Source organism: Triticum urartu, chromosome 5A (genome assembly GCF_056163025.1).
Source record: "Triticum urartu cultivar PI428250 chromosome 5A, HENAU_Tu73, whole genome shotgun sequence".
Lineage (NCBI taxonomy): Eukaryota > Viridiplantae > Streptophyta > Magnoliopsida > Poales > Poaceae > Triticum > Triticum urartu.
Window position 1 is genome coordinate 108844843 of NC_141877.1, and position 13255 is coordinate 108858097.

The 13255-nt window shown below is 46.1% G+C and overlaps 1 protein-coding gene across 1 annotated transcript; it reads right to left on the reverse strand.

Annotated features, from left to right (window-relative positions):
- Window positions 1-6249: 6249 nt before the first annotated feature.
- Window positions 6250-8339, reverse strand: LOC125508062 (xyloglucan galactosyltransferase KATAMARI1 homolog). The gene has a single exon (XM_048672632.2). It carries the CDS (start codon window positions 7969-7971, stop codon window positions 6334-6336), a length of 1638 nt encoding a protein of 545 aa, XP_048528589.2. The 5' UTR covers window positions 7972-8339; the 3' UTR covers window positions 6250-6333.
- Window positions 8340-13255: the final 4916 nt, after the last annotated feature.

Genomic DNA, 13255 nt, shown 5'->3' on the forward strand with positions numbered 1-13255 from the left:
ATAACATTAGTGTATGGCAATTTCACAGATAGCAACACATGGTTGTTACAAAATAGTAAATTCAGAATAACCAAGCATGGCAACCACTCAGGCAAACTTTGATTGCACTCCCCCAAATTGTCCTTGTAATACTCTACTCGATGACCGGCGAGCGTCTTCTCGCAAAAATGCTTGTACAAAGAAGACATCTGACATCTCCCTCTCATATTACTATTCCTGAAAATCCTTGCAAATGTGCTAATGTGCACAAGAATGAAGCTCATAACAATATATTAAAGTTGAAGACAAGTTTCTTTGATGAAGAGGGGATGATAAGGCCATCGTTCATCGAATCACTACAACTACCAATTCTGATAAGATGTGCCATTCGACATATATTTCAGAAGGTAGTATTTTGGAAAATCCTACCATTCAGTTGGCTCATTCTCTTGTATTGCATAATGATGACCCACAAGTATAGGGGATCAATTGTAGTCATTTCTATAATTAAGAGTGTCGAACCTAACGAGGAGCAGAAGGAAATGACAAGCAGTTTTCAGCAAGTTGTTCTCTGCAAGCACTGAAATTATCGGTAACGAGTAGTTTGGTAGCAAGGTAATTCATAACGAGTAACAAGTGACAAGTGTAACAGAGGTGAAGGAAGGTGGCCCAATCCTTTTTATAGCAAAGGACAAGCCTGGACGAACTCTTATATAAGGCAAAGAGCTCCCGATGACACATGGGAATTATCATCAAGTTAGTTTTCATCATGCTCATATGATTCGCGTTCACTACTATGATAATTTGGTATATGGGTGGACAGGTGCTTGGGTGTTGTCCTTACTTGGACAAGCCTCCCACTTATGATTAACCCCTCTCGCAAGCACCCTCAACTACGAAAGAAGAATTAAGATAAAACTAACCATAGCATGTGGATCCAAATCAGCCCCTTACAAAGCAACGTATAAACTAGGGTTAAAGCTTCTGTCACTCTAGCATCCCATTATCTACTTGCTACTTCACAATCCCTTCCCTACGCCCAAATCATGGTGAAGTGGCATCTAGTCGATGTTCATCTAACACCACTAGAGGAAAGGCAACATGCATCTCATCAAAATATTGAACGAATACCAAATTCACATGATTACTTATAACACAACTTCTCCCATGTGCTCAGGAACAAAAGTAACTACGACAAAGCATGTTCATGTTAAAGATCAGAGGGGTAATAAATATCATTAAGGATCTGAACATATGATCTTCCACCAAATAAACCAACTAGCATCAACTATAAGGAGTAATCAACACTACTAGCAACGCACACGTACCAATCTGAGGTTTTGAGGCAAAGATTGAATACAAGAGATGAACTAGAGTTTGAGAGGAGATGGTGCTAGTGAAGATGTTGATGAAGATTGGACCTCCCATAATGAGAGGATCGTTGGTGATGACGATAGCTTTGATTTCCCCCTCCCGGAGGGAAGTTTCTCTAGCAGAATCGCTCTACCGGGGCCCTAAATTGCTTCTGCCTAGGTTCCGCCTTGAGACGGCGGCGCTTCATCCCGAAAGCCTTCTTATGATTTTTTTTCCTAGGTCAAAACCCTCCATATATCTAAAGATGGGCACCAGAGGCTGGCCATGGGGCCCACAAGCTCAGGGGGTGTGCCCTGGGGGGTAGGGCGCACCCCCAAGCTTGTAGCCACGTGGTGGGTCCCCTTATGTTCTTTCTTCACCCAATATTTTGTATATATTCCAAAACAATTCTTCGTAAAGTTTCAGGATATTTGGAGTTCTGTATAATAGGTATCTCAGATTTGCTCCTTTCCGATCCAGAATTCCAGCTGCCAGCATTCTCCCTCTTCATGTAAATCTTGTAAAATAAGAGAGAAAAGGCATCAGAATTGTATCCTAAAGTGTAATAACAGCCCATAATGCAATAAATATCAACATAAAAGCATGATGCAAAATGGACGTATCATGTAACATGAGAATAAATACAAGGCTCTATTAGTTAGTGATTCTATGCCATGAAAGGTTTTCATTGGAGTTAATCAACACAAGAAAAAAACGAAGTCATGTGTTCAGATTGGATCAATGTTGGTGACACTTGAGGAATCTGAGGATAATATCCAGGTGCTGCAGGACTTTCTAAGGGTAGGGGACACCCTTCTTTCAAGTTCTACATGGACTCAAAGAAATAAAATCACCAAATCAAAAGATATGGAAATTCGAAATCAGTTCGGATTTGGTTCGGTGCAGCCTGACATGCGTGGAGGAAAAATATCATAACTCTCTCATACAAAGTTGGTTTGGGATGGGTAAGTACTCATTGGAAAGCTTATTCCATGCCCTTTCTAACGTGCCCAATCCCATTTGTCAATTTCTATGTGAGCCATTCTCAGTCGCCGATATAATTCTTGAGTCGTGGTGAAGTCCGAGTCTGTTTCGAGTTGTGGTCGAGTCAGACTAGAGATTGGGCTGGCCTGCGTGCCATATATAGCCTAGGGTGGGCACCCATGTAAGGGGAGCTTTATAGTCGTGGTTTTCCTCCTAGGAACCCTAGAGGGGTTACCCTCCTCTAGGGATTGAAGATTGTTGTTGCAGCAATTCTTGTCGGTTGCTGAAGTACATGATCAGGTGATCCTTCTCTTTGGTGCATGTCGGAACTTCATGGTTCCCGTTCTCTAGATCATGCTCATCTAAGTCACGGGTTGGAGAGTTTATCTACTGCTGGTTTGCAACAACATCAAGTTTTTGTAAGCCGGTCACTATCTATTATGTTTGCAGTGGTTGTTATTTGTGATTGCTAGTGGAGAATCAATCTGCGATGTTTGCTTTTTTTGTTGCTGGATAATTCAGATTGGGACAACTGTTACATCTATTAGTTGCTAATATATTACAAGTGTTTGAAATATTTCTACTAGTTTAATCTACTTGGTGTGCTCACCTAAGCCTATTCATTGCGGATCACTTGCATATTTGAGAGGAGAGTATATGAGCTGCTTTGTACCGTGAAAGACTGGGACAAATTCTGGACATCAATAGGTGTGTCCTTATCAAGTGGTATCAGATTTCAGGTTGCTCACGGTATTATTATATTTGCAAGTTGTTGTTGTTGTTTATGTGATGGGTGAATACAGCTTTGCAAGTAAAATTAAATTTTTGCCCAAACTTTATTCAATGACTTCTCGATCTGAATATTATGAGTGGAAGATGCTATGGAGGATTTTATCTTGTGGGGTCATGGCTTGGATTCTTACATGAAGATGTATTCTGCAAGGTGGGCATTTTCTAAACATATCTTATAGTGGTGGATTCAGTTACAGGAAAGACATGTCGAGAGAGGTGAAAATCATTGTCCGGCACGAGCAGCAATGAAAAATGTGTTACGGCATCGATTCGATCCAAAATTTTGGAAATATGTCGATGAGAAGAATAACGTGGTTGCTTATAACCGATCTGTTGCGAACAACAAGATGCGAGTTATGTGTTCATCGTGGAGTGCATCCATTGTTGGAGATGTGAATGAGCTTAAACAGCCAACCAAATGTGTTGGTACTACAAATATGTTGTTGCATTGCAGAAAGGAAAAGTCCATTACTACTGAAAGGGCTTCTCCTAGTAAATAAGGGAAATCTGCTAATGTGTTTTGCAAATATTTTTCACCTCCTAGAGAGAATAAAAAGACATATACTTGTATAAAAGATACACATATGGCTATAATTCATGGTGGAATTTCTTCTCCACTAGGGAAGCATGTTATGTCTCCATATGATATTGTTCACAATGGTACTTTCATTAGTGACAAAGTTGAGACAAGGCTGCATAAGACGCAGAAAAGTTCCAGCATGAGAAAGCGAAAGAGAATGTTGCTACTGAAGTACTTATTTCTCCTAAGCAGCATGAAGAAGTCCATTCTAGTGCTGATGAATCAGAAGAGGAAGCTCCAATAGAGGGCTTAACCTTGCTGGTCAAGAAGGGTGGGAGTGCTAACAACTCCGCTGCTCAAAACGGACAACAATTGAGTGTATTTCAGTCTGAATGTAAGATAAAGGATAAAGTATGCAAACTTGTTAATGATGGTAGAAGCTTTACAAATATGATCAGCAAGGATCTCGTACAAGCTTTGTCACTTTCGACATGGAGGCATCCTACACCACACCATGTGAACTGGATGAATCCTGCCGAAAAGCTAAAAATTACCCACAAGGTGCGAGTGAATTTTTCTATTGGTAATTATACTGATAAAGTGGACTGCGGTGTAGTACAAATGGATGTTTGTCATTTGCTATTGGGGAGGCCATGGGAGTATGATTTGAATGCTACACATGAAGGCCGCTCCAATTAGTATTCCTTTGTTCATAAGGGAGTGCATCATGTTCTAAAGCCACTTCAAGAGACTCCTATAAAGGCTAAAGTTTTTCCCTCTTTACAAAAGAAAAAGAATCGGGTTTCTAAAATTATCCCAAGTCGAGGACAGCTTTGTTTCAAGGAGGTGAGAATGGTGTAGCCGTCAGCTCTCTTATTATTGTTCTTGAAAATCCATGCAAATGTGCTAATGTGCGCAAGAATGAAGCTCATAATAACCATCTATTAAAGTTGAGGACAACTTTCTTTGATGAAGGGGAGGATGATAAGGCCATGGTTCATCGAATCACTACAACTAGCAATTCTGATAAGATGTGCCATTCCACATATATTTCAGAAGGTAGTATTTTGGAAAATCCTACCATTCAGTTTGGCTCATTCTCTTGTATTGTGAAACATGACAATAAATACAAGGCTCTATCAGCTAGTGATTCTATGACATGCAAGGTTTTCATTGGAGTTAATCAACCAAGAAAAAAAACGAAGTCATGTGTTCAGATTGGATCAATGTTGGTGACACTTGAGGAATCTGAGGATGGTATGTAGGTGCTCCAGGACTTTCCAAGGGCAGGGGAGACCCTCGTTTTCAAGTTCTACATGGACTCAAAGAAATCCAATCATGAAATCAAAAGATATGGAAATTCCAAATCAGTTCGGATTTGGTTCGGTGCACCCTGACATGCGTGGAGGAAAAATATCATAACTCCTTCATACGGAGTCGGTTTGGGATGTGTAAGTACTCTGTTGGAAAGCTTATTCCATGCCCTTTCCAACTTGTGCAATCCCATTGTCAAATTATGTGTCAATCGTTCTCAATCGCCAAAACAATTCGTGAGTCATGGTCAAGTCCGAGTCAGCTTCGAGTTATGGTCGAGTTAGACCAGAGGTTGGGATGGCATGCATGCCATATAGCCTAGGGCAGGCGCCCATGTAAGGGGGAGATTTTTTATTGTTTGTATGGTCGTGGTTTTCCTCCTAGGAACCCTAAAGGTGTTACCCTCCTCTAGGGATTGAAGATTGTTGCTGCCGCTGTTCTTGCCTGTTGCTGAAGTACTTGATCAGGTGATCCTTCTCCTTTGTGCACGCTGGAACTTCGTGGTTCCCGTTCTCTAGATCATGCTCATCTGAGTCATGAGTTGGAGAGTTTATCTACTGCTGGTTTGGAACATCGTCATGTTTTTGTAAGCCGGTTACTATCTATTCTGTTTCCAACTATTGCTATTTGTGATTGCTAGTGGAGAATCAATTTGCGGTGTTTGCTTTTTATCATTGCTGGATAATTCAGATTGGGACAGCTGTTACATCTATTAGTTGGTAATATATTACAAGTGTTTGAAATATTTCTACTGGTTTAATTTACTTGGTGTGCTCACCTAAGCCTATTCATTACGGGTCACTTGCATATTTGAGAGAAGGTATATGAGCTGCTTTTATACCGTGAAGGATTGGGACAAATTTTGGACATCCATAGGTGTGTCCTTATCACCTCTCGCGCTGCCTCCTTCGCTAGTCCCTCCGGGTGACGTTCTCTCACTTGTAGGCTAGAGCAAGGACGGGAGCCCCAAGGACGAGGCTGAGGCTACATCCATGGCGACGATTGGGGATGAGATGCACGACACTCAGGACGATGGATGGGGGCGGCGGCTCGGATGGGGGAGAAAAGTGGACTACGGCGAGGACTCGGATGCGAAAATGATGGACAGACACAGGAGGAAGGTGATGTGTTTAATGGACCTAGGTCATGTTGGGGCAATTTGCGATGAGTCCGGCATGTTTGATTTGACATGGCTGACGCGTCCAGCCAGTAGTGCCCATCAGCCCTATAGGAACGGTACGAGGCATTCGTCTGCGGGGGTTTGTCAGAGATTTTGGCTGTAGATGTTCTTATTTTCCCCTCGATCACGACGTAACCTTCTGAGATTATATTGATTGGCCATGCATTTTGGTGTCTCCTTGTCTCGAAAATCAGAGCAAAAGAGTGTTTCGCTACTTGTCAAAGTAACTATCCCACTGATGCCCCACATCGTCCTCCAGCCCTCGCTTGATCCTCCTCACCCTCTCGATCACGCCGTCCACGGCGACGTCCACGGCGTCCCTGAAGCGGTAGCCAGCCTTGACCCTTGGGTCCCTGTACACGATGTTGGGAATCAACCTGACCACCTGCTCCCTCATGGCCGCCACCTCCCTGGCGCCGATCCGCCGGAGCACGTCCTCCACCTTCACTGTGCCGTTCCGCACGCCGTCCTCCGGCACGAACACCGAGTACTTGCGGTGATCCGCCGGCAGATGCCACCGGTACTGCACGTACGCCGATCCGGGGTGGAAGAACACCGGCACACAGCCGGCGAGCACGGCGTCGAACGCCGACCGCCGCGTGTACGAGTCCCCCTGGGGCTGCAGGCAGAAGGCGGCGCTCTTGAACAGCCGCATGACGTTGCTCGGCGCGTAGCAGTCGTTGCGCCGGCCACGGCCGCCGCACAGAAGGAGCCCGCACCGCCGCGACCGCGCGCACTGGTTGATGATCATGTCGCGGACGACGGCGTTAACGTTCTTGTTGCTGCCGCCGTGCGCCCGCGCGCCGCCAGCGAACGCGAACAGCCATGGCCTTCGCGTGTGTCGCACGGCCCGCTGCCATGAGGCCACCTCGCCGGCGAGGGACGGGTGGAAGTAGGTCGGGTACGGCACGCCGATGTCGTTGCCGTGCCACGGGCTGGACTCGATGGCGAGCATCGTCATGTTCTTGGCCTCCGGGAGGAGAAGCAGCCGGCTCCCCCACTCGCCGCCGACCTCGCGCCGGAAGTCCCACGTGATGCGACCGCCGACGAAGAAGTGGTCCCGCCCGCCCTGCGCCGCCCATACCGGTGACGACCGGAGCCACTCGAAGAGGTCCTCCGCGAGAGCGTCGCGGACGCCGTTGCTGAACCCCCACAGGTGTCGGCCGACGTCGAGCCCTGCATAGTAGGGCACGTAGACGGCAGCGGCGCGGGACGCGTCGGTGGTGAGGCAATCGTACCGTCGCATCCGGCTGTGGAAGATGACCTCCAGGGCGAACTGGTTGGTGTCGTACCAGCCAGTGGACGGGAGAACGCCGCCGGTGCGCGTGAGCCGCGGGCCCATGCCGGCGTTGAGGAGGTGCTTGCACATGTCGGTCCACTCTGACAGGGACCGGCAGTCCCGGATCAGGTCGGAGTTGAACCGACTCGGCAGATTATGGATGTAGATGTAGCGGCCGGCGCACCTGTCGGTCGCCACCGCCGGTGGAGGTGGCGATTGAATCTCTGTCCCTGCTTGACGTGACATCTCCGTTCTTGCTTGACGTTTCGGTGCCAGCGGTGGAGGCGGAGCGTTAATGATGACATGGCGCTCCGTCGGCGGCGGCGGCGGCGTCAGCGGCGAGGACGTGTCAACGATCTCTCGACGCTCCGACGGCCACGGGGGCGTCGTGTCAACGGCCCGCAGCCCCGTCAACGCAATGCTCGGCTGGAAACTCTGCCGGAAGACGGCGACCTCCACCGGCGGAGAAGGGAAGACGAGGAGCATCCATAGGGCGCAGCACGCCGGGAAGGCCAGCGGCAGGAGGTACCTGCCGGCCCAGACCGCCGTCGACCCACGCAAATTCACCATATGGCCCGGCCCTGCCGTACGTCGCAGGGAACAAATCACTCGCCGGCCGGCAGCCGGATTTTAATCGGCCAGCGCGATCGATATGACCCGGCTGTCATACCGCTGTCGCTGTCCGATCATCAACAGCTTGAGCGGCGTAGAAATAAGCGCGAATTGATTCCGGGAAGGTTTCCTTGCCGCAGATATGCCAGGAATTGGGATGCGCATGCGCGCATCAGCGATTCCTTCCTTGCATGTGTTTCATGATGTATTTCCATTTGTTCGTCACCTCTCCTGATTTTGTCTTTCCTATGTTAGTTGCATCATGCTGAACACATGTGGCAATGAACCACCATAATTTTGCCGTGCTTGTATTGCAGTTGTTGTTTGACAGCTCGGGGCTCATGCAAGCAGGCATGCATAGATACGAAGGATTTAAGTTCAAATAAAAAGTTCAAAAACGATACTCAGGAAAGGATTTGGGGCTAATTGTGTGCTTGCGAGAAGGGCCCAATAAACTTGAACCAAATTATCAAAAATTTGGTATATACTCCCTCTGTTATATTAGTTTACAGGGAAGTACTAGGTACCGAAATCCGTGGAGCGTTTGTAGTCATGCTTCAGAAACATGGCAGATTTATTTTTAGCACAGTACAGACACAAGCGCTGATATATACGCGCATACACTCATTCCTATGAACACACACGCACACCATATCCCTTTGAGCACCTACGGGAGAGTGAGCCAATATAGGCATCTCGTAGTCAATGGGAACATCTCCTCTCACCGAATGTGCATCACCGGAAATTCTGAAATAAATCCAGGATAAATGCGAGGCACTAAGACTTGAACTCTGGTGAGACGAAAATACCGCTATCCATCTAAACAACCAACCACAGATTGGTTTGCACATAGCCGATATTAAATGAACCTCGTTAACAAATACCGTTCATCCAATGTACTTTTCTGCAATGATCTAACCATGTAAATTCTAGTGCATGAGACGATGGAAAACCAGGACCGAGAGTTATCTCCTTGAAAAAAAAAGTGAGCAAAGGAAACTAAATTAAAATCAACACACACAAAAATCCACTACCTCCAATCCATATTAATTGTTGTCAATTTTCTATGTTGAGCTTGGCATTCTCCATTTTTCTTTATCGAGGGTAGGCAACTTTAGATGGCGATTGCCGGCCATGAGGCAGCCTAACGCAAAAGGTGCCGATAATGGGTCAGGCCATTTCCATCTACACCCTATTTTATTTCGTAGTCGTTCGCGTTTCAGATTGTTTGTTGGGTCTTCTTTTTCATTTGTTTAGTTTTTTGTGGTTTTCTTTTCTTTCTTTATTATGCTTTTATTTATTTTGAATTGTTTTGTTTCTTTTCTTATCTTCTGGATATTTTCGCTTCTTTTATTGCTTATTAGTTTCTACTCATTTCTTTTCCCTTTTCTCGCTTTTCTTATCTTTCTTTTTATTTTCAATTCATGAACATTTTTTAAGGGAAACACATTGAATTAGTTGGTCGATTTGAGCGAAGCTTTCGTCGCCTCCATCACATCCACGCGTCTTGTGGTCCTGCACACGCAATCAGTGTTACCCTCTGTCAAGATGTGCTTGGCCGACCACAACATACCACGTTTTCTTCCTCATCCTCTTATTTCTCATCCTAGCCACTCGTTCCTCTCCATCTTCTTCTCTCTACTACACGATCCAACCATGGATAAGATTGAGTGTCCTCTCTCCCTATAAAACGCTATGCACTGAAAGTCACATCCCTGGACTGCTACGTCGGTGCGCGCCATCACCATGAGGGGTTTCTGCTGCAGGAGGCGACACTGCGAGCATAGATCATCGGAGCAGCCATTGTGTTGTGGCCGATCACATCACAACCAAAATGCGAAGAGGGACGAGGTCCAGGTGGAGTGTAGGATCAAGAGTATATCTATCAGAGGGGTTAAATGAGAGATTTAAAATTTCTTTTAAAAACTTGAAATCTCTCAATACACAGCAGCGAAAAATAAACTAAACAGTAGCACTTGTACGAAAGAAAGCATCTCAAAACAGATGAATACGTGGACGAAACACAACAGATAAGAGCACGAAAGATAAACTCACGAAACAAAATACTAGAGAAAATAAACTACTGAAAGTATTGCAAGGTTGAGATGAAACCAGAGGTGTTTGATGGCGACATGATATTTGTTCGACCAGTTCACTCTTCTGCAAAAGAGCTACGTCCGGTTAGAGTAGAGGGATTTGTGATTGAACACAGGAGCAAAACCAATATTGAGGATATCACTTATCGTTAGCGTCTCAGTTAGAGATTAATCAATCAGTTTTATCGATCGACTATTAATTGGCCACTTTTGCAAATCCTAGGTACCCAACACTAAAATATGGTATATTCAACACCAATACAATATTGGACAGAAGTGCTATCTTGATTCCTAGCCTTTACATCCTCGTATAATGAAAAACAAAATAGGACAACAATACATATTGCATAACAAGGTGCAGAAAACACAAATAAACATTGTTTTTGCAAACATAGTGCTAGGAATAGGTCCGATTTATCGGTAGAATCATGATAAATCGCTTGTCAGAATGATAAATTGGCCCAAACAATAAACGATGAGGATAAGGCATAATCTTATCGGTCACCCCCCGAGTAGCGATAAATCGCTGAATCAAACGCGTTTTTGAACAGTGAGCAAAACTCTCTCCGTCCTATTCTCATAGACAACAAGTTCGTCAACTTGTGTCGATTACTCGGAGTAGATACTTCAGGCAATCTCCATAACCTTCAAAAATTATATTTCTAAACCACAATGACTCTTGGTTGCTGAAAACTATGACGCCTAACCATCTAGAGAGTTAGCAACTCTCAAGAGTGATAGGCAGAGCGCTCTAGACTTCGATCTCTTGTGATGCTCAACCACTATCTAAATTTTCAGCTTTGGGGTTTTCTCTCAATGGATTCACTCAAATCTTTCGAGAGAGGGTGCTCTGACAATCTTGTCAAAATCACACGAAGCACCCAACCATCTTGGAAGACGCGGAGTGGATATTCATAGCCGGAGCAATCCCGAGGGGGAAATGACCAATCAGGACACGACGTACAGCCAATGGCCAACTGACACGTATCTAACGGTCGAATTTCAAACGAACCGACTTTACTTGAGGAAAAAGTAAAGTTGACTCCTCGATTAGAACATTTTTCTCACAGCCCAGAAGATCGTTGTCTCTGGCTGACAAGTAAATGTCTCGAAGCACAAAGAGATTTCTCTTATAACTCACTTGGGATATGTTTCGATTAAGCATCATAGAAACATAAGTTTCAAAACACTTCGACCCCTTTTAGTTGTACGGTGGTCCTATGACTCATGTAAGAGAAAATGAACTAAGGAAGAAAATACTACATCTTCTGTCGGGACCCCAATCCTAAGTCACACCGATCTAGCATGTAACACATCATATCACTTTGCTGCCTCATGCACGGTATTCCCACGGTTGCAGCCTTACCTAGGTCAGGACCGTTTGCGCCTTTTGGCTCACGTATATGATAGTGTCGCTAGCATCCATATGACAAAGAACCTGGCCCGACATGACTATTCATAAACCCAAGGTGGCACAAACTTACAGGGACAAGCATACATGACCCAACAATGCACGTGTCGGTCATTAGCGAGTGCAACCGGACTGTGGCAAGCTATCAGGAGTCCAGTAGACACCGTGTGACATTTCCCCGAAGGGACAGACACAGGAGCAAAGAAGGACACATGTCGGTCAATCCATGTGTTTCGGAGCAGTAGCTGTTGGAAATATGCCCTAGAGGCATTAATAAATTGGTTATTATTATATTTCCTTGTTCATGATAATCGTTTATTATCCATGCTAGAATTGTATTGATAGGAAACTTAGATACATGTGTGGATACATAGATAACACCATGTCCCTAGTAAGCCTCTAGTTGACTAGCTCGTTGATCAATAGATGGTTACGGTTTCCTGACCATGGACATTGGATGTCGTTGATAACGGGATCACATCATTAGGAGAATGATGTGATGGATAAGACCCAATCCTAAGCCTAGCACAAGATCGTGTAGTTCATATGCTAAAGCTTTTCTAATGTCAAGTATCATTTCCTTAGACCATGAGATTGTGCAACTCCCGGATACCGTAGGAGTGCTTTGGGTGTGCCAAACGTCACAATGTAACTGGGTGGCTATAAATGTGCAGTACGGGTATCTCCGAAAGTGTCTGTTGGGTTAGCATGAATCAAAACTGGGATTTGTCACTCCGTGTAACGGAGAGGTATCTCTGGGCCCACTCGGTAGGACATCATCATAATGTGCACAATGTGACCAAGGAGTTGATCACGGGATGATGTGTTACGGAACGAGTAAAGAGACTTGCCGGTAACGAGATTGAACAAGGTATCGGGATACCGACGATCGAATCTCGGGCAAGTATCGTACCGATAGACAAAGGGAATTGTATACGGGATTGATTGAATCCTTGACATCGTGGTTCATCCAATGAGATCATCATGGAGCATGTGGGAACCAACATGGGTATCCAGATCTCGTTGTTGGTTATTGACCGGAGAGTTGTCTCGGCCATGTCTGCATGACTCCCGAGCCCATAGGGTCTACACACTTAAGGTTCGATGACACTAGGGTTATAGGGAATAGATGTACGTGGTTACCGAATGTTATTCGGAGTCCCGTATGAGATCCCAGACGTCACGAGGAATTCCGGACTGGTCCGGAGGTAAAGATTTATATATGGGAAGTCATCATACGGTCACCGGAATAATTCGGCGGTTTACCGGTATTGTACCGGGACCACCGAAGGGGTTCCGGGGGTCCACCGGGAGGGTCCACCTGCCCTGGAGGGCCCTATGGGCTATGTGTGGAGAGGGACCAGCCCCTTAGTGGGCTGGGCGCCTCCTCCCTAGGGCCCATGCGCCTAGGGTTTAGGGGGAACCCTAAAGGGGGGGCGCCCCCTTGCCTTGGGGGGCAAGGCAACCCCCCTGGCCGTCGCCCCCTTCTCAGATTGGATCTGAGGGGGCCGGCCCCCCTCTCCCTTGCCCCTATATATATGTGGGGGGTGGGAGGGCAGCCGCACCCAAGTTCTGGCGCAGCCCTCCCCCTCTCCCAAGTCCTCCTCCTCTCCCACGGTGCTTGGCGAAGCCCTGCAGGATTGCCACGCTCCTCCTTCACCACCACGCCGTCCTGCTGCTGCTGGATGGAGTCTTCCCCAACCTCTCCTTCTCCCCTTGCTGGATCAAGGAGTGG

Bases quoted from the DNA above. Each gene is read 5' to 3' on its own strand.
- LOC125508062 (XM_048672632.2), bottom strand. From the start codon at position 7,971: ATGGTGAATTTGCGTGGGTCGACGGCGGTCTGGGCCGGCAGGTACCTC.